At 45.4% G+C, this 18338-nt stretch overlaps 1 protein-coding gene across 6 annotated transcripts in view; it reads right to left on the bottom strand.

Annotated features, from left to right (window-relative positions):
- Nucleotides 1–382: 382 nt before the first annotated feature.
- The window catches only part of RBM47 (RNA binding motif protein 47), an 82105-nt gene continuing 64149 nt past the window's right edge, over nt 383–18338 (bottom strand). For 5 of the 6 annotated variants that reach the window (XM_074822387.1, XM_074822388.1, XM_074822391.1 and 2 more), the window contains 4 exons: nt 9147–10306; nt 7426–7632; nt 3636–3838; nt 383–3224 (listed from right to left, as the gene is read on the bottom strand). In XM_074822387.1, coding sequence (XP_074678488.1) covers nt 2967–3224; nt 3636–3838; nt 7426–7632; nt 9147–10306 — 1828 coding nt within the window. In that variant the 3' untranslated portion in view covers nt 383–2966. The remainder of the gene's footprint in view (nt 3225–3635; nt 3839–7425; nt 7633–9146; nt 10307–18338) is intronic. The other variant, XM_074822389.1, reaches the window with a different exon arrangement.

Genomic DNA, 18338 nt, shown 5'->3' on the forward strand with positions numbered 1-18338 from the left:
CAGTCCACAGCACTTCTGCCCTGCAGCGATGACATGCAACAGAGCTACAGGAGTTTTGTGCACTGGGTGGATGGAAAGCATGGAGGGGTGCCAGCTTCAGCTTCACTGGATGTGAAAAGAGATTTAGGCTGATCAGAGGCTGCTGGAAGAATGGGGAGATGCCCAGTAGGCCTGCTGGGAAGGTCCCTGTCCTCTGCAGGTGGTGGGGTAGGGGAGCCAGTGGGCCAGTGCATCTCCCCTCCCTGCAGGAGCCTGTGGGGATGTTGGCTGCGGCGCCCCGCTCCCCTCCTGCCCCAAACACCCTCTCTCCAGCTCAGAGGGGAGCACAGCTTTGGCAGAGTGGCTAAACCTGGCAGTGGGATGTGGCAATGAAATAACAGTCTCCATTTTTAAAGAATGCTTTATTCACTACATCCTAGAAATGTACCGTAAATGGAGCAAGAACTAAAACTCAGAGGCTTCTGACAGTACAGAGAACAGAGATACAATAAAACACCTAAAATATCAGCTCTTTTGAGAATAAGGCACACTAGTTTTGTTTTGTTTTTTTTAATATATTTTTTTTTCTTTGAATAGTTTGTTCTTAACCTAAAGATGTTCACATTTCAAGTTATCAGACTTACCTCAGTAGTAGTGTACATGAAATGGTTTAGAAGCAAGTGTAAAAGACAGGCCATGGGCGGAAGGCTCAGCTGCCTGCATCCCCAGGTGCTGCCTGCGTTCCTGGGTGCTGCCGGCTCCTGCCTGCTCCTGCTGTAGCGCAGGCAGCACCCACCGGTGGCCTGGGGTGCCTCGGGGTTTGCCCTCGTTGGCTCCTTTCTTTCCCTGCACCTCTATGAGTGGCAGGACCCTCATCCTGTTGGTGGGGAAAGGATGAGTGGGAAGGGAGCTATCACCCTTCATCCCTCCTCTGTGGGTCGGTCGTGGCCTCGTGCTGGAAGGGGGCCAGCAGAGACCCAAACAACTAGACTGCATTTTCCCGACCCCAGGGGTGTTTGTGCAGGGCCCACGGATCCACAGCGGCATTTAGTGTTGAGCCATGTAAGGCCTTAGCCAGAGGGCCGGAGGAGAGAGCACCGGCCTCCATGTTGGGGCTTCCCCTGTGGGGCTTTGCCCAAATCACCTCTTCTCACCCTACAAAGGGGCAGGGCCTCAGGGCTAAGGTCTGGGTGCACTTTCAGAGTGCAGGGACAGACAATAAAAGTCTCCCAGGATGGGGCGCGGAGGGGCAGAGTCCGACCTAATGGTTAACCTCACAGTGCTTTCGCTAACAGGTCGACAGGGTTAAGGAGAGCTCAGCTTGGCTGAGCAAGAGCACCTGAAAAACAACCCCTCAATTTTGAGGCAAGGAAAAAAAAAGTGTATTAAAAGGTCACTTAACTGAGCTGGGCGTGGTCTGGAAGCGGTTCAGTTGTCAAAATATACTCAATATGAAACCCCTTTGGTTGGTACTTATACCACAAAAAGTAAAGGAACATTGTTTACTCACTCCCTGCTTCACACCTCATGTCACTGGAGCTGTGTTTGCAGGGCTGATGCACTTCATACAATGGGCAAGATATTTCTTTACCGTTTTACTATATTTTACATTCACTGCACTACTAAATAAAAGCCTTTAAACAGGCCACAAAACACTGCAATAATATATTTACTTCTTAATAAAACAAACTTTTTTATAACATTGCAATAAAACGTTTTTGTTTTGTGACAAACCACATACCATGTAAATTTGCAACATAAAATGACTTTTAAAATGTATATTAAAAGATATTTACAAGCTCTATGTCTTAAAATCATCAGGTCTAACTGCTCCCGCCCCTGATGTGCATGTACAACTCCAGTTGCGGAGAAGGGGAATTAAGCGTGGAAGGGAGGGCGGGAGGGAGGCTAGACCTGTTTCACTAATTCCAGTATCACTACCACCCCTAGTACCTCAGAAATTTCTCATGGAACATGATGGAGCGATGGGTAAGTAATGCTGCACATCCTCTCAGCGAGCGCGCACCTCCTCTTGCCGACGGCAGCATACATTCTCAGTCACTACAACATATACTTCAAAGAATAAAATATAGAGCGTTGAAAAAGAGCCTAGGCTTTATACTGGATGAAGATCTAACTCAAGACACCTCGCATGAAATATCGGCTACTTGTTTCTGCACGTGCTCCAACTACAAGTAGCTTCAATAAATAGAAAATCCAGTTGTTAAGGAAAACTCAGAGCCTTTCCTTTACTTAACACAAGCCTGCAAATCACACTGTGAAGAGGTTTGTGTGAGGAGGCTTTTTTTCTCTTTCTCCCAAAAAGGCAATATTAGTTACTTCTGATTTCAAATAAGAACGAGCAGATTGTATTAATGCCAGCACAAAAATTCAGAGGTCTTGCACATTTTTCAAATTGCACTTTCCAGTATAATTTTTTTTAAATAAGATACTTGTTGTTTTTTTCTTTAAAAAAAATCTAAGGTATGTATTCTTTAAATATTGAATATATTCTTCAAAATATATTGTTAAAAGTTTCCCTAGCTGCTCAGGTGTGCTTTTTAATATATAGCTGATATATTATTAAAGGCACTACAAAATAGACATCTCTGGAGTGCAGAAGTTACTAAAAAATAACCTTCATACCACAAATATATTGAAAATATAACTGCTAAAAAAAAAAAAAAAGACCCTATGCAACCCCACTAGGATGCGTATAAATGCACGTCAGCGGTGGGCTGGATGCATTGAGGTCCTTTAGAAATGTATGAATACAGGCATGTTAAATTTTAAAAATAGCCTAAAAAAGTTAGTGAAAACTTCAAGCGTAGAAAATATTTCAAACATGGTTTTCTATGACATTCTTCACTTTCTGCATCAGTTTACCAAGCCCAAACGTTTACTCTTTCGCAGACGGTTCTTTCTTCATAAATAGTAAAGTGTTCCTTCAGTGTGTGTTTCTCTGCCCCCCTCCTCTGCCGACAGTCTCAGTACGTCTGGTAGACATCATGGATGGGGACCTGGATGGTGGCGGCCGGGAACGCTGGGGGGATGTAGCCGGCGTATCCCCCGTAGGCAGCGGCGGCTGCAGCAGCGGCAGCTGCAGCATTCTTCTGTAGCGTGGCTATTGTTGCTGTTGCCGCAGCGGGTGCTGCGAACGGCACGTAACTTGTCCCGTAAATCCCAGCGGCGGGGATCCGCTGCACATTGGGGGCCATGGTGTACACCGGCGTGATGGGGCGGCCCTGGAAGCAAAGCATTGGGTTCAGACCTCTATAAAAGTGCTTAAATTACTGTAACACTTTGTTTCCACCCCCTGAATTGCAAACCCCCTAGAAGGGGAGGTGATAACGGGAGGGTAGGCAGCGTGTGCCCTGTTGGTTGTGAGTTACGCTGTCATGGGGGACTGTTCCCTCTGTCCCAGATTTGGTACCCCATAGGGGGAGAGCAGCTGTCTGAAGTGCAGATGTCTAAGACAGGTCAGATGTACTGCAGGGCTGTTGGGCACCACAATATCCTCTACAGCACCTCCTGAATGGGAGCAGGGCAAGAGACCGGGCTTTCCCTGGCCCTGGGTATGCAGAGCAGGACGTATGGGAAGCGGGATGTGCGGGAAGTGGGATGTGTGGGAAGCAGGGATTACGTGCTGAACTCACCTGGAAGGGGGGAGGCGTTGAGACAGCTGGTATTACAGCTGCGGCTGCAGCTGCTGCGGCAGCTGCCGCGCTGGCTGGGTCCTGCTGGACAGCTATAGGGTTGATGATGTGCTCGACAGTGTGGATTTTGCCGTCTTCCATCATCTTGGCCGGCGGTGCGGCCTGAAACATGGAGTACTGGGCACCAATGGCAGGGATGGCCACTAGGAGAGACCAGACACATCAGGTGCATTAGGAGAGGGTCTCCAGGACCTCATCTCAAAGAGCCCTCCCTCATGGCTGCGCCAGCTCTCCCACAGCAGTCCTGCACTGCTCTCATCAGGGCAGGTAGCCCTGTGTGCTGGCAGGGGACCTGGGACACCATGGCTGATGCACAGTGCTGGGCTCGGTGCTGCCTGCTCTGCCCAGCATTTTCCCCCATGCTCCTGGCATGGGTGTTCCAGGGCTAGAGCCCTGCTGAGGACTGGGAACTGAGGCCTGGATTTACACAGCCCCTTCTGACCACCACTGTCCTCGCCCCTGGCCAAGAGTGTGGCCTGAGCACAGGGATGGGTGAGAGTGCATATTGTCCTGGTGGGGTCCCTGCTCCAGCTGTTGAGATCAAGGGATGTGTAGCTACCATAGACAGAGCTGCTCTGGGAAAGAGTGTGGTTTGTACTTCAGAAGTTGCAGGCAGCAACTGGTCCAGTCTATATGCGATCCTTTGGCCAACCCTGCAAAATATCAACTCATTGACTATTATGCATTTCCCAGGACTGATTCAGCTAACTATGTTTTATCCCATCTCTCTGCTACAGGATCAATCTATTTAATGACACCAAAAAAAAAAAAAAAATTGCTCTTTAGAGAATACTCCCTCATGCCAAAATTGGAAAATGCAAAATAATTAGAGCTAAGGTCTTTCAGACAAAGGGAAAACGCTCTGGTCAGAATGATGGTGTTCAGAGATGGTGAATTTGTACATGGTCCAAAATGGAGCTTCGTGGCACTGCTTAGGGAAGAAATGTGCTTTGCTGAACACTCCCAATAAACACAATAATTGGACATGAGCCGGCAGTGTACACCCACAGCCCAGAAAGCCAACTGCATCCTGGGGTGCATCAAAAGAAGTGTGGCCAGCAGGTTGAGGAAGGTGGTTCTCCCCCTCTACTCCACTCTCGTGAGAGCCCACCTGCAGCACTGTGTTCAGCTCTGGGGTCCACAGCACAAAACGGACATGCAGCTGCTCAAGTGGTCCAGAGGAGGGCCACAAAAATGATCAGAGGGCTGGAGCACTTCTCCTGTGAGGAAAGGCTGAGAGAGTTGGGGTTGTTCAGTCTGGAGAAGAGAAGTGTCCGAGGAGATCTTATAGTGGCCTTTCAGTACTTAAAGGGGGCTACAGGAAAGATGGGGAGGGACTCTTTATCAGAGAGTCTAGCGATAGGATGAGGGGTAATGGTTTTAAAGTAAAAAAGGGTAGATTTAGATGAGATGCAAGGAAGAAATTCTTCACTGTGAGGGTGGTGAGACACTGGAACAGGTTGCCCAGATAAGTTGTGGCTGCCCCCTCCCTGGAAGTGTTCAAGGCCAGGTTGGACGGGGCTTTGAGCAACCTGGTTTAGTGGAAGGTGTCCCTGCCCATGACAGGGTTTGGACTAGATGATCTTTAAAGGTCCCTTCCAACCCAAACCATTCTATGATGCTATGATTTCCATCATTGCCTCATAGTGCACACTTCAGCATTCAGCTTGTGAACCTTCAGCAGTAAGGATATTCACAAGGTGAACAGAGTAATCAATAAATGATGGACTAAGAGGTGATGTTGGCATCTGTGGGAGGTGCAGCCAGTAAGTCAGAAATGAAGCCAAATATGCACACGGGTTTCTTTCACTGGGATGAAACTTTGCAATGTGGAAGTGTGCAATTCTGCCTGTAGGAAGGACAGGTGCCAGCAAGCAGTACTCTTGTTTTGATCTGAGAGACTGCAACAAGGGATCTGATCGGATATCTTTCAGGCAAAGGTGTTTCCAATGCCAGTGGACTACCACTATTTCCTCATGCAGAGACCTCCACCTGTGAGCTTTTCCAGTTTTCCTTCTACACCAAGTCCACCTGGTCAGCTCAAACCAGCTTTATCACTGGTTTAAATAACCTGGATAATAATTTCTCACCAAAGCAAAGGCAGAGAGCTCGTGCTCCATTCTGCAGTAACTTCTGGCAGAAAAGCAGTAACAGGCATCTGTGATTTTGGGGTGACCTCTTAGGAGTTTTCTAACCATTTTCAAAGAAATGAGCTTCAAAGTTGTTCTAAACAGTAGGACACTTTGCAGAGTTGGTACATGTCTATTCCTCTGTTCTGGTAATGTGCTTTCAGAGCCATACCCTTTTAATAACAGAGGAAAGTCTCGCCTGTGGTACCTCTTACTAGATCATCTGATCTGGTTGGGGAAAACAGGTCAGGTGCTTCTGTGCTCAGAGGCTGTGCTGGAACCATATGAGAGGGGAAGACCCGACAAAGAAGTCTGAATCTCAACATGCTTCAAGCATAGAAACATTTAGACTTGAGCTTCAGGCTTTTGTTTGGCAGTTGAATGAATTACAGACTAATAGGCGTGCATTTCAAAGCCCACTTTTCAAGCATCCTTTAGTAATACCTGGAATTCCTAAAGTATCTTTACAAACATGCATAGCAGTATTTTCTGATTGTGAGTGGGCAGTTTTCTCAGGAAGTCTGATCTTCCTTTGGAAATGGCTCTAATCTTAACAGCCTTCTTTTGTCTCTGGAATTCTTCTCAGATTCTCATCCAGCTGTTATGAAGAAGTCTTCACAGCCTTCATTAGATGCAAGCTGTAGTTTGGAACGTGTTTTGGGAAACCACTGTAGGTCCATTATTAAACACCACTTAGGTCCTGCAGTTATAATTTATTTGGAGAGAGGAATGGGGAGAACACCTGAGGACTTCTGCAAGAGGACTTTCTCCCATCACCTGCAAGGACCTTCTTCCTCAGGCTGCTTTTCCAAATAAAAATCTTTCCAAACAGGATCTTGAGGAATTGCAGGGCTTCAGCCTTCATCCCGTTCACCTGGGAAGGGCAAGGGCTGGATATTAAGCTGAGGATGTGGCAGAAGGTGGCAATCCCTGCCCTGGCCCTTTTGGGTGGGCACCCTGCAGCCCAGCAGAGCTGAGAGCTCTCCTGTAGGCGCTGCATAATGGCAAGCTGGACCCTGAGGGCTCCTTCCATTGCTCCATCTCCATGCTGCTGCTGGGGACGGAGGAGCTTGCCTCAGCGATGGACTTTCTTGCAATGGGAAAGCCCCAGGTGCTTTTCCCAGCCTTGTAACACTGGAGAAAACAAACTAAGCAAGGGAGAGGTCTGGCCTGGCTGGAAATCTGGGGTGGGAATCTCCCAGGCTGAAATTAGCATTGAAGAAATCAAAAGAGAGGAAGATTACTCTTAGTCACCATGCTCTAGTGTGAATGACTAGATGGAGAGGAAAGTCCTCTTCCTCCTGAGAAGGTGCAGAAGGGGACAGGAGGAGTGAACACAGCTTCAGCCCCTTTTTTCTTTGGCCTGAAGAGCTCCCAGATGCTCACGTCCCCTGTCCCTCTGCATGCCTCTTGTTTGCAGAAAGCCTGGCTAGGGTCATGAGGCATCCGGCACAGGGGAGTGCTGAGCTCTGGCCCCAGGGCTGTCCCCACTGCTGCAGCCATGGGCTGGCCCTGGAGGGGTCCCCACATGCCTGACATGGGGCTTGGAGTGGGGCCTCACCCGCAACCTCTGCTTTCCTCCCCTCATTGCACATACTAACCTGCACCAGGCTTAATGGCCACCGGATTGACTGCAGGTAGCTCCAGGTTGGGTACCAGCTCATATCCTTTCTCTTGCTGTTTTCCTTTGCCTTCGTGGTACCTGCTGTAGATGCCACGGCCGGCGGAGTATCCCCCCAGGTAGGAGCCCCTGGGGCCTGGGGCTCTGTTGCCAGCTGCACCTCGCCCTCTGCCTCGTATGCTGCCTGCTTATGATAACAACATAGAAGAGGATGGTGAATAACAGAGAGCGACAGCCCTGTGGGGAGCATGAACAGCCCCAGGCTGAGATCAAGAGGCATGTGCTTAGAAATGAGGCTGCTGAAGTTAGTTTGATCTGAGTCTTAGTGACTTTGCTTAGGAAAAGAGTTTGGCCTTAGAAGCACCCAGTAAGCCTAGGCAAGATTTCCTCTTGATGTTTCTGACCATACATTAATTGCTTATTTATACTGATGCAACTCTCGTGGCCAGTGTTATGGGTATAATGCACTCAGCAGAGAGAGGGGCTCCTCCAGGGTGATTTCTATGCAGTAGGAACAGCTTCTGCTCTCATCTGTCCTCCAGAGGAGACCCAGCCTCTCAGCTGGCCATGATGGGACCCTGCAGAGATGGCCTGAAGTTGTACCTGCCCTTTAACCAACCTTGTCCCACCATCGCATATGTTTTTACTAGCGTTGTTTGCTTTCTCTGCTATTTTATTAGTAATGTGAATATATCCCATCTCCAAAAATATTGCCTTTATTTGTCTTAGCGACTCCATGCACGTTATGATAGTACTTTGGACACTGCAGTATTAATGCACTCTACGATGGCCTAATTGAATATTTAGATTGTCAGTTAACTCCTTTATAGTTCATTTCAAGTACAAATCTGGAAATTGAGAAGAAGCTGAAATTTTTGATCAACTAGGGTTAAAAATATTTCTTGGTTTATGTGGGTGCCTTAAGAATATATGCATGCTAAACTGCCTGTTATATGGAAATACTCATTGCATTTCAGGAAACTATAATTCCTGTAAGTACAGGATAATTGTAATTATAACACCAGTTATAGCTGCTAGGGTTTTTTATGAATAACTGATTTTTGGTTAATTTTTAATGACTGTAACAGATACCTAATTAAAGTATACATAGTAAAAGAATTATTTTGCACTCACATGATTCCTTCTGCTTGTAGTTCTCAAATGACTTTATAAAGGACACAGCACTACTGTCATTTTAACGCAGAGGACAAATAACACCTGGAGAGCTCCCAAGGCTTCTCCTGACATCCCTTCTTTTGGATGACCAGGTCACCGTAGCCACACCTCCAGGAGAAGGCAAAGGGAGCACTCTGTCATAATCTCTAATACTGAGACTCTGGCTCTTTGGAAGGAGGCATCAGAAGCTGGAGTCCTTGGACTTGTTCAGACTTAGTACAGCACTCATAAAAACCAGATCGCTCTCTTCCCCATCCCATGCTTGGTCCATTAGCTCATTCTTAACCATATTTTTGATGCCTCCCTCATACTAGCCTATACATTAGCAATTATTTATAGATAAATACACTCTGTATAGTCACAGATTAAAATGATACCAAACAGAAATATGACAAAAAGACATATAAAAGAGTGTTTAAGAAAAAAGTGCATAGCACCAGGTGTCCTTTGGCTCAGGGCAGACCTTGGGTCACACCAGCCTGAGCTCAAACCTGCCCATTACATGCCCTAATTGTGCTTACTAACCTTTCACAAAGTAATCTCTGTTGGGCCCGATCAAGGCATTGTATGGATATCCATAATAAGCTAGTGTGTATGGATCACAAGAGTAAACATAATTAGGTTGCTGAGTTACTTCAGGCGTTGCTGCGGCCCCTCCTTTTGCTGCTTTCTGGTAGCGAGTATATTGCTCCTTGTCTACCGGCTTGGCCAAGGTAACCTCCAGGCACGAGCCTTCCAGTTCAACACCATTAAGGTTGTTCATGGCGTGAATGGCATCTTCCCTGGTTGTAAAGTGCACAAAGGCGTAATCACGTATTTTTTTCACCCGCTCTACACAGCCAGGGTTAAACTGCCCAAAGACCTTTTTAATGGTGTCCTCTGTGGTCTCAATCATTAAATTCCTCACATAGAGGATTTTAACAGTCTCCATGACATCTTCATCCACATCTATCTCTGGTTCCGCCCAGTCAACAGCAATTTGGTGTCCCCACAGCTGGATCCTTCCCGGCATGAGTTTCCTCCTGGCCATTGCCGCTGCTCGATGGCTCTCATACTCCACGAAGGCGAAGCCTCTGTTCTTCATCTTGTCTGCAGCACTGGCATACACGATGACATCCAGCACGCCTTCTGTCACCTTGGCAATCTCTTCCAGGATCTCCTCTCTCTTCTTCATCTTGGGAATGCCTCCAATGAAGAGCCGGCAGTTATCCACACTGCAGCACACACCCAGCAGCCTACCGGGGCGGATTTCATAGTTATTCAGCTCCCTGACAGCCCGCTTCGCCTCGTGCTTCTGCGTGTACATCACAAAGGCGTAGCCACGGTTCTTCCCATCAAAGTCCATCATCAGGCGCATTTCATAGATGCGGCCGACGGACTCAAACACAGGGACGAGCTCATCTTCATAGACGTCACGGGGGATTTTTCCCACAAAGACTTCGCAGCCGCGAGGAGGGTGCAGGCCCTCCCATCCAGGAGGAGGGCCACCGTACTTGCGTTGCCCGTTCTCCTGGATCATGCTATATCCAGTGCGCTCCATGAGGGCCAGCAGAGCTGCCTCATTGGGCGCACCGGCAACACCTTCAGGGACTTTCGTGGTAGCCACATTGGAGGAATCGTTGCTCATCCTTGCAGTGGAGTCCTCAGCAGTCATGGTGTCAAACTCATTCACAGCCTGATAAAGCCTGGGCAAAGGAAGAAGGAGGACACTTGTTAGAAGCTGTTAGCTAACACCAGAATCCCACCCCTCTCTTGTCTTCCTGTAGTTGTTCTGCGAGTTCATTTTCAAACTGGGACTAAGGTTGCAGAAAAGCAGATGACAAGCCACACCAGCCTGAGTATTCATACTATAGGGGGAGCACATTCTGGATGTAGACACAGCCTCTCTTTGAGGTGGGCGGCTGAGGATCACCTGCCCATACCACCCCGGCACTGAGAGCTGCTGCCACAGGAGGCTGAAGTCTCATGAACAGATGCCACCAAGCACCTCAAAACCTCAAGACCCTGGGAAGGCTTGTCTCGTCTTTGAAAGGGTAGGAAGGAGCTGGCACAGAATTAGGAAAGGGAAGATACTGCCATGAAGCCAGCAGTTCCCACCTCCAGAGCCCTTTCCTCCCTCTCAGTCGTTCCTCAGTTAATCCATCTACTCCTGAACAGCACAAGTGGCAGGTGCCACACTCCATGTCGAAAGATAGCAAATGCATGAGAAGCACCAGGCACGGTTTCCATCTGATAACAACCCCTCGCTCCTCTAGGCCTTCACAGTAACTGTTGAGTAGGAAATAATAAATACGCTTTAGCATCGGGGGGGGGACCAATTCTTGTTCTCCTGTGCAAAGGGAAATCTGGCAAGCTTCTGATTGCCTGCTGCTTGTGGTACAATGTCTGATGTTTTTGTTTCTTCTGTTATTACAACAGGACTTCACAAAAGCTGAAGAGAATCACTCCCTTATGACAGGAAACTTGCTTTAGAGCAAGAGGCCAGCACAGGCCTGCAAGCCAGCAAGAGGAAGGCAAATCTCAGAAACCTCATTCTGCATTTGAACACAGGCAGAGAGTAGGAAATGCAGACACACAGGAGGAGATGACCATGCTAATGACCACAACTGCAAGACAGTGGGCTTCCTCTCTGAGCACAATTAAATAAGATACTTTGGGACTCTGAGAGAGTTAATTCATTGCATTTTAAAGCTGGAAAGGTCCATCAGATCATTAATGAGAGTGGTTGTATATGACATGGACCATTACATTTTCCTGCTATTTGCACATTGAGTCCTATAACATCTGAGTAAATCGTATCTTCCAGAAGGACCCGGGTTTTAAGGAATCAAAGAGCCATAGACCCCACCACTTCCCTTTATGGCTTGTTCACTAATCACTCCCTCAGACAAGCAAGCTTGCTGTGTTTCTCATGAGAATTTGTCTGGCTTTTGCTTCCAGCTAAGATTACTTGTTAAACCATTCTCTGATAGACTAAAGAGTTTTTCAAGGCCTCTGCTTTTGCCTTATGATGATATTTAAGTTGTGTAATCAAGTCTTTTTAATAAAAGTTGCAGGCTGAACTCCGGAATTCCTTCACAATCAGTATTTTTTTCACCTGAAATTGTTTTTGTGGCTCTTTTGACAGTTCTCTAGGCTTTCAGCCTTTTCCACCCTTGCTATATACAGGGATGAAGATCATCCCTTTTTCTTCTCCCCATGTCTCTGTATCACCAAGGCCTGTTTCTCCACACCTTCTCAGTAGCAAACCATGTGGAGTTTTTTGTCAATTCTAACCCCAAATCCTTTCGAGAAGCACCACTTGCTGGGGTTATGTCCCATGCAGCAGGCATGCCTTGCGTTTGTTACTCCTAAATGCCACAACCTTGTGTTCATCCCTATCCCATGCCTTTTGAATAGATCCCACCTACTGAGTGCTACATGTTGGCTCCTTCTCATTGTTTTTTACAACTCTATCAGCCTTTGCATCATCCATCGTTTCATTTGCCATGATTTGCATTCATGACCAGTTTGTTGATGGAACTGTCAAAAAACACTGGCCTCTGTAGGAAACTCTGCAAATCACTATAAGAAATGCCCCAATCTGGGTTTGACAGGATTGTTTTCCAAAAAAAGGACAAAGCTTCAGCTACATTTATTTATTCTATGTAGTTGTGTTATTCAGTGGGACACAGGTTTCTCTCTGTCCCACAAAAACTGTGATATATACCCTTTGTTAGAATGATTTGGCCATTTTCAATGCATTGGTTGCCATGCAGGTAGGTCTTTCACTAGTACAGTAGGCGCAAGTCCACAGAAATATGGGCGCAAAATTTAGGCACCTAAGTCTGATTTGTGTGTTCCACAAAACCCATTTAAATCCTAGTAATCTTAGCACCTCAGATTTTTTTCAGTAAATCTCTGCTGCCCAGAATTGTGCTGGTCTGTATCAAGAGATGCCTCTGCAGCAGCCAGGGCAAACACCACTGTGCCTGGTTCAGCTCCTAAATGTGTTTAGGATTGGGAAACCAGACCTCTGAGCTTTGATCTGTGGTAGGACCTGATCCTGAAGGTGTGTTTGGGCCATGGGTGTTACATGCTAATGCTTCTGAGTCATTTTAATTTAAAAGTATGGAGAGCAGAGTGGGAGGCAGAGAAGGTAGAAGTAACAGTGATGCTGGTGCCCAGGCATACTTTAGAAAACATAATTTCTCTGAAGCCAGGTCTTTCATGGAAGTGCATCAGTTTTGATAGCTTCTTGCTTTAAAATGTTGATGAACACGTTTCTCTCAGATTCAAATGTTCCCCCTTTTAAATGTGTCACATTTTCATTTTACACCTGGGAATTATTTGACATAATTAAAAAAATTAAGGCAGAGAAAAACATTTTCATTTTTCACTTGACAATTTGTTCCTAAAAATGTGACTTCACCTTTCCCTGAATGAAAGAAAAGCTTGTTAAACACTTTATTGGGGAATAATCATTACCTTTACATGGGCCACCTGTTGGCAAGTGAATTACTTATTGCCTCAGGTTTGGGTAGAAATTTAGAAATAAGTCATTACCATTAGTTTTAGGTCAACTTACAAAAGAAAAGTCTCTGTATTCTGTCATCTGCAGGGCTCAGTTGCTGGGGCTACAGTCTAGAAAGCTACAGATGGGCACCGGGAGAGAGGAGAGATGGAGCAAAGCTTCCCCAGCCCACCAGAAACCAGCTGGTAATTCGGTGTCTGTCCAGGAACGGGCATGTTCTCCAGCACTTTGCATTGCACCAGCAGGATGATTTCTAGTATTGGAAGTTGTACTTGAAGCTGCTGCTAAGTGCTGATTGGCCACCTTTGCTGCAAGCACTACCATACACTGTTTATGATACTGAATAATTAAAAATTCTTTGTGAACCTGAAATGCACTTATCCCTATGTAATTTATTGTGAATCAGGATTCATGATCAAATGTGTTTAATTTTTTTCTGTGCAGGTCCATAGAGCTGGGTTTCATAAGTATATACTACTTAAGACAATTATAGAGCCCGTGTAGTCCTACTTGAGGTAGCTAAATACATACTTAACAACATTCATTGCCACATGACACAATGAACACCTTCATAAAGTTCAGATATCATCTACCTTGATGAGAAAAAACACAGGAGTGTCTGGTCTGAGAGTTCTCTCCTCCTGTTATTACTGACTTAGAAAATGGGCTGCCAACACAACCGAACCTTTTCATGTGAAAAGCAATCACTCTCAAGAAAATTGTTTTCAAAAATACCTGTTTCCAAAGTGTTCAACCCTACTTGTGCATTTTTTTTAGTCTACAGTAAACTGGTCATGAAAACTCGCTACCATGTATTGTGGGTGTACACAAGGCATGAGCTAATACTGTGTGTTTAGTGGCCTTAATAAAGTCAGACTGATTTCAGTACATCCACCAAGTGTGATTAATGCTAGAAGAGGCAAAAATTTAAGCTACATTAAAATGTAGTGTCTTGTGAAATGCAAGGGCTTCATTTCTAGTCTGTGAGGAGGAAGGTACACCTGATCTTGATGGCAAAGATTCATAAAAGAGAGACAGACAAAAAATATTAATTGCTAATGAGAAAGGTTGTGCTCTGGAGATAACTAAGTTTTAAATTATTAATTATCAGGACTGAAACAAGACTGGCTTCTTTTCTCCTCAGAAAAAGGTAAAGCCTGCTTGATTGTTCAACATCACATTAGATGGATGCTAACTGCTGCCAGCCCACCAGGAGCCAGGCTTGTGAGCCCTTTGGTTTAGCGTCTCTGCTCTAAGAACTCTCCCTCACACAGGTGAACTCTCAGACATACACGTTTCACTGAAACCATTCAAATTTCACTTCCCCTTGCTTACGAAACTCCTTCCCTGCTGCCAACTGGGAGGTGTAAATAGTTCTTTCCCTAAACATTAATTACCTTCTTTTTAACCTATCTTTCTTCACATCACATCTCGAATATTAAATGGAAAAGTTACTGTGTTGGCAGTGACTGACCTAAAGCATACTGTGAGCAGGCTGATATTAACTCAGGCAGATCTTTTATCAAATAGAAATACCACAGCTTGATTAACAATGAGGGGCCAAAGGCTGATGTCCCTTGTGCCAGGGCACAGGCAGCTCAGGGCCCCAGCGAGAAAGTGATGCCCACAGTCCGTATAGCATCTTATCCCTGGGCTTCTCCAGCACTAGGCAGTGCCTTGTGAAGTTATGCATCCACCTGCACCTCTGTTGATCCTTCAGCTGTACAACAGGCTTTTACAAACACAGGGACACAGCCCGTGTCCTTGTGACGGCAACCATGTGTCCACTTCACTCACATGCTCCTATAAAATGGGATTGTTTATGTTTGCACTTAATTCATCCCCCCAGTTTTGTGTTACATAAATTTAGTGGCATCATGTGTCCTTCTGCAGGTGACACAGCCGCCAGCAGTCACACAGCATGGGAATGGGAGAGCCCAGGGAGACCCGCTGGCTGTGTGATAAATGGAGGGAGGAGGGGAAGGGACACCCGTGCCCCACCTGCAGACCTGGACCGTACAAACTCCTGCTGAGCTGACATGGCATGCCCTCACAGACACCTCATGGCCGCCTGCTTGCTTCAAGAAACCACCACAGTTTTGCATTTTAAGCCACAGCTGCTGCAGAAGGAAGGTCGTTTGCCGAAATTTTAACTAAATAAACCCTGTTGACAGATGGAAATAACAGCTACTGGTTTAAATGTGACCTTCCTAGTCTTTTAGTTGAAATAATAAGGGCAAACGGTAATCCTGCTGCTGATGTTGAGCAGCAGCTCTGGAAGTATGGCTGGCATTAAAGCTCTTTATTTTTAAAAGCTGACTCTTCTCACATGGCAACTTTAGATACATAAAATTTATATAACAACAACAACAGCTTACTAAGAACAACTGTGTAACTCTATCACAAACATGAGATATCCGCAGAAATGCTCTTGCTGAAAACACAGTTTGCCTGTTTACAGATTTATCAGCTGAACAGAAAACCACATCAATTAATGTAGTGGCTTGAGCGTTGCTTCAAATGTAATGTGCAAGTTATCTCCTCTTTTAAAGATAACTATAGTATCATTATACATCAGTTTTCTTTCTCTTGGCAAGGCTGTCACTCCTTTCCTATGATTTATTTGCATAAATGATCTGAACAAAGCCAGTGTCTTTGGGGCTGTTTACTGTCTGAGCCATGGCGTGCCTGACTGCAGGACCTGCAGCTGCAGCCACGGCAGGGAGCTGGCATGCAAGGTGCTCCTTCCCAAACTAATGGCAAAATAGAAAGTCCCACCTCTTTTTAAGAACCTGCCTAACACAGCCACTGGCCCCACAAGTGCTCGTTGCCATCCCATGTACTTCCTGGCAAAAGGCTTCATCCTCTGTTTGCAATCAGCTTAGGAGACATCCTGCTGGAAGCAGCGTCCTTGGCTCTTCTCCATGTACAGTGCAGACAGAGGCCAGGCAGGCAGCAGGTGCAGTGAAAAAAGGGTCTGATATTTGGTGAAAAATATGTGCAGAGACTTAGCCTGACTCCAAATTAATTTATATGTCAAGTGTCAAAGGCTAGTCCTCAATGTGGTTTTCAACAGGAGTTGGACCATAGCTCTCTTACCTGCTGTTGCTAATGAAATGCAAACATCTGACACTGAATATTGTGGTGGGTCAGTGCAAGAGACAGTGCAGCATTTCAGCACAGCTTTTTGACTAAGGACCTTTTCTGAAAGACTTTCATACAGGAAACGGAAAGTTACTAGGGATGCTTGATATCTTCAGAATTTTAACAAAAAAAGCAATATTTGAGGCCAACAGGCCGTGACAATGTCTGCAGTGTGTCAGACACATTGCTTTACCTGCAGCTGAACTGGGTGAAGAAGTTGCCCCAGGCTACATTAAATGGCGGATTTTCTTAATCTGGACCATTTTGGCAAAACTCTGTGGAGAAAGTGGTGAACTGTCAGCAGACCTGAAGGGGCAGGAACATTGGCTGGCAAGACACTTGATGAGTTGCTTGTGATGAGCAGTTTGGGAGAGTAATCTCATAGATCAGATCAGCACTAGTTACTGACGACATGTCTGTCTGCTCTGCAAGTTATCCTGTTGCCAGCACCGCTAAAGCACTGCATATTCTCACCATCATGCACATGCCTGAATTAAGGCAATCAAACTTGTCCATCTCCAGATAAGGTCACCTGAGAGAAACCTTCTGGCTCAGGTGCTGCATGGGACCCAAGGAGATGCACATGCAGCAGCATTTGCTGCACCACATCATTTCCCATATATGTTCAGGCATGAACATGTACAGCAGTGGCTCTCTGCCCACTAGAAGTACTATACTTAAATGTAGAGAGAAACAGTGGAAAGTACCTAAGGGGTAGGATAAGACTGGCCTACTAAATCCCCAGGCTAGATGCTGAAATTCCCACTTCTGCTAATGGTGACACTCGGCATCCTGACCTAGGGCCTATCACCAGGGGTCTGTCCACTGATTTCAATGGAAGAGTTCATATTTCAAGCTTAAACTTCAATTTTATTCTGGTCAGTTAGTCATGTTCTCCTTGTATGGGGCAAGTTAATATTCTGGGCCTGAAAAGTAGTTTTCAGGGTGGAGCTACTGCAGAGGGGGTCTGTACACAAATCTCAGTTGCTTAAATTCATCCTAAGTGACCTAAGCACGTTAAAAATGGTTGGTTCCATTTAAAACACACAAAAAACTGTTAGCTTCATCTTTTGATTGTGTTCTTTTCAAAGAAGGAACATAAAGAAACAGAAAATTAAGGGTGATCTTTCCAGCAGTACTCAGCATCTAGCACTACTCCCCCTGACATCAGTTATAAAACTCTAATGGCTTCTATAGGGATATATTTAAGACAGCAATGTGCACTATTGAAAATCCTGCCTTAAAAGTCTTCCAGGGACTGGTTATGTCCTCCAGGAACCAATCAAAAGCAATGTATCTGGCTAAAAAAACCAACAAAATTACTATAAATCTGTTCTTCTACTTCTTGCTCCTATTTAGGAGGAAAGCACCTGAAATTATTCTGTAAATTAAAATCCTGGAATTTCCCAGGTTAAAATTTGAATGTTAGTTAGATAAATGAACACCAAATTTGTACAGTCAACAATTGGCTATAACTTCAGGCTAGCATTTGAAGGTTAAACTTCTTATTTTCATCACTATCATTAAGAACAATAACAATCACAGATCTAATTCTCTTAGCCATATTATACCAGTTCCCTTAGCCATATTAATCTTACCTCACAGCAATTTTATATACAATTTATAAAATGGAGCTGAAATTATAATGCCTCTACAAAATAAGGTCACCTTGTATTGTGCAAACTTCCTGCCTATTCTGTTATCAACCGTCTCTGTATCCTTCTAAGGCATATTTAAGTTGGAGTGTGATCCTGCAAAGGCTGTCAAAGGTTCCGCTTGCATTATCTATAAGCCCTATCAGTGCACAGCAGTGAACATTCCCAGGATTGAGGTCCCTCAACGACCTGACCTCTTGGCCTAGAAACTGCAAAAATATTATTCAATGAGATATCAATGATGATATCTCAAATAATAAAGTGAGAAAACTTTCCTGAGCCTGGCAATTTACCTCTTGTCACTGCTTTTTGATGATCACAAGTGGAAATTCTGTTCATGCATATATGGTTTTCCCATGGCAAGAGTGAAGCAATGCTGATGATAAAGTTATTGATGTGCCAAAG

This window comes from Strix aluco, chromosome 4 (assembly GCF_031877795.1).
Source record: "Strix aluco isolate bStrAlu1 chromosome 4, bStrAlu1.hap1, whole genome shotgun sequence".
NCBI classification, from domain to species: Eukaryota; Metazoa; Chordata; class Aves; order Strigiformes; family Strigidae; genus Strix; species Strix aluco.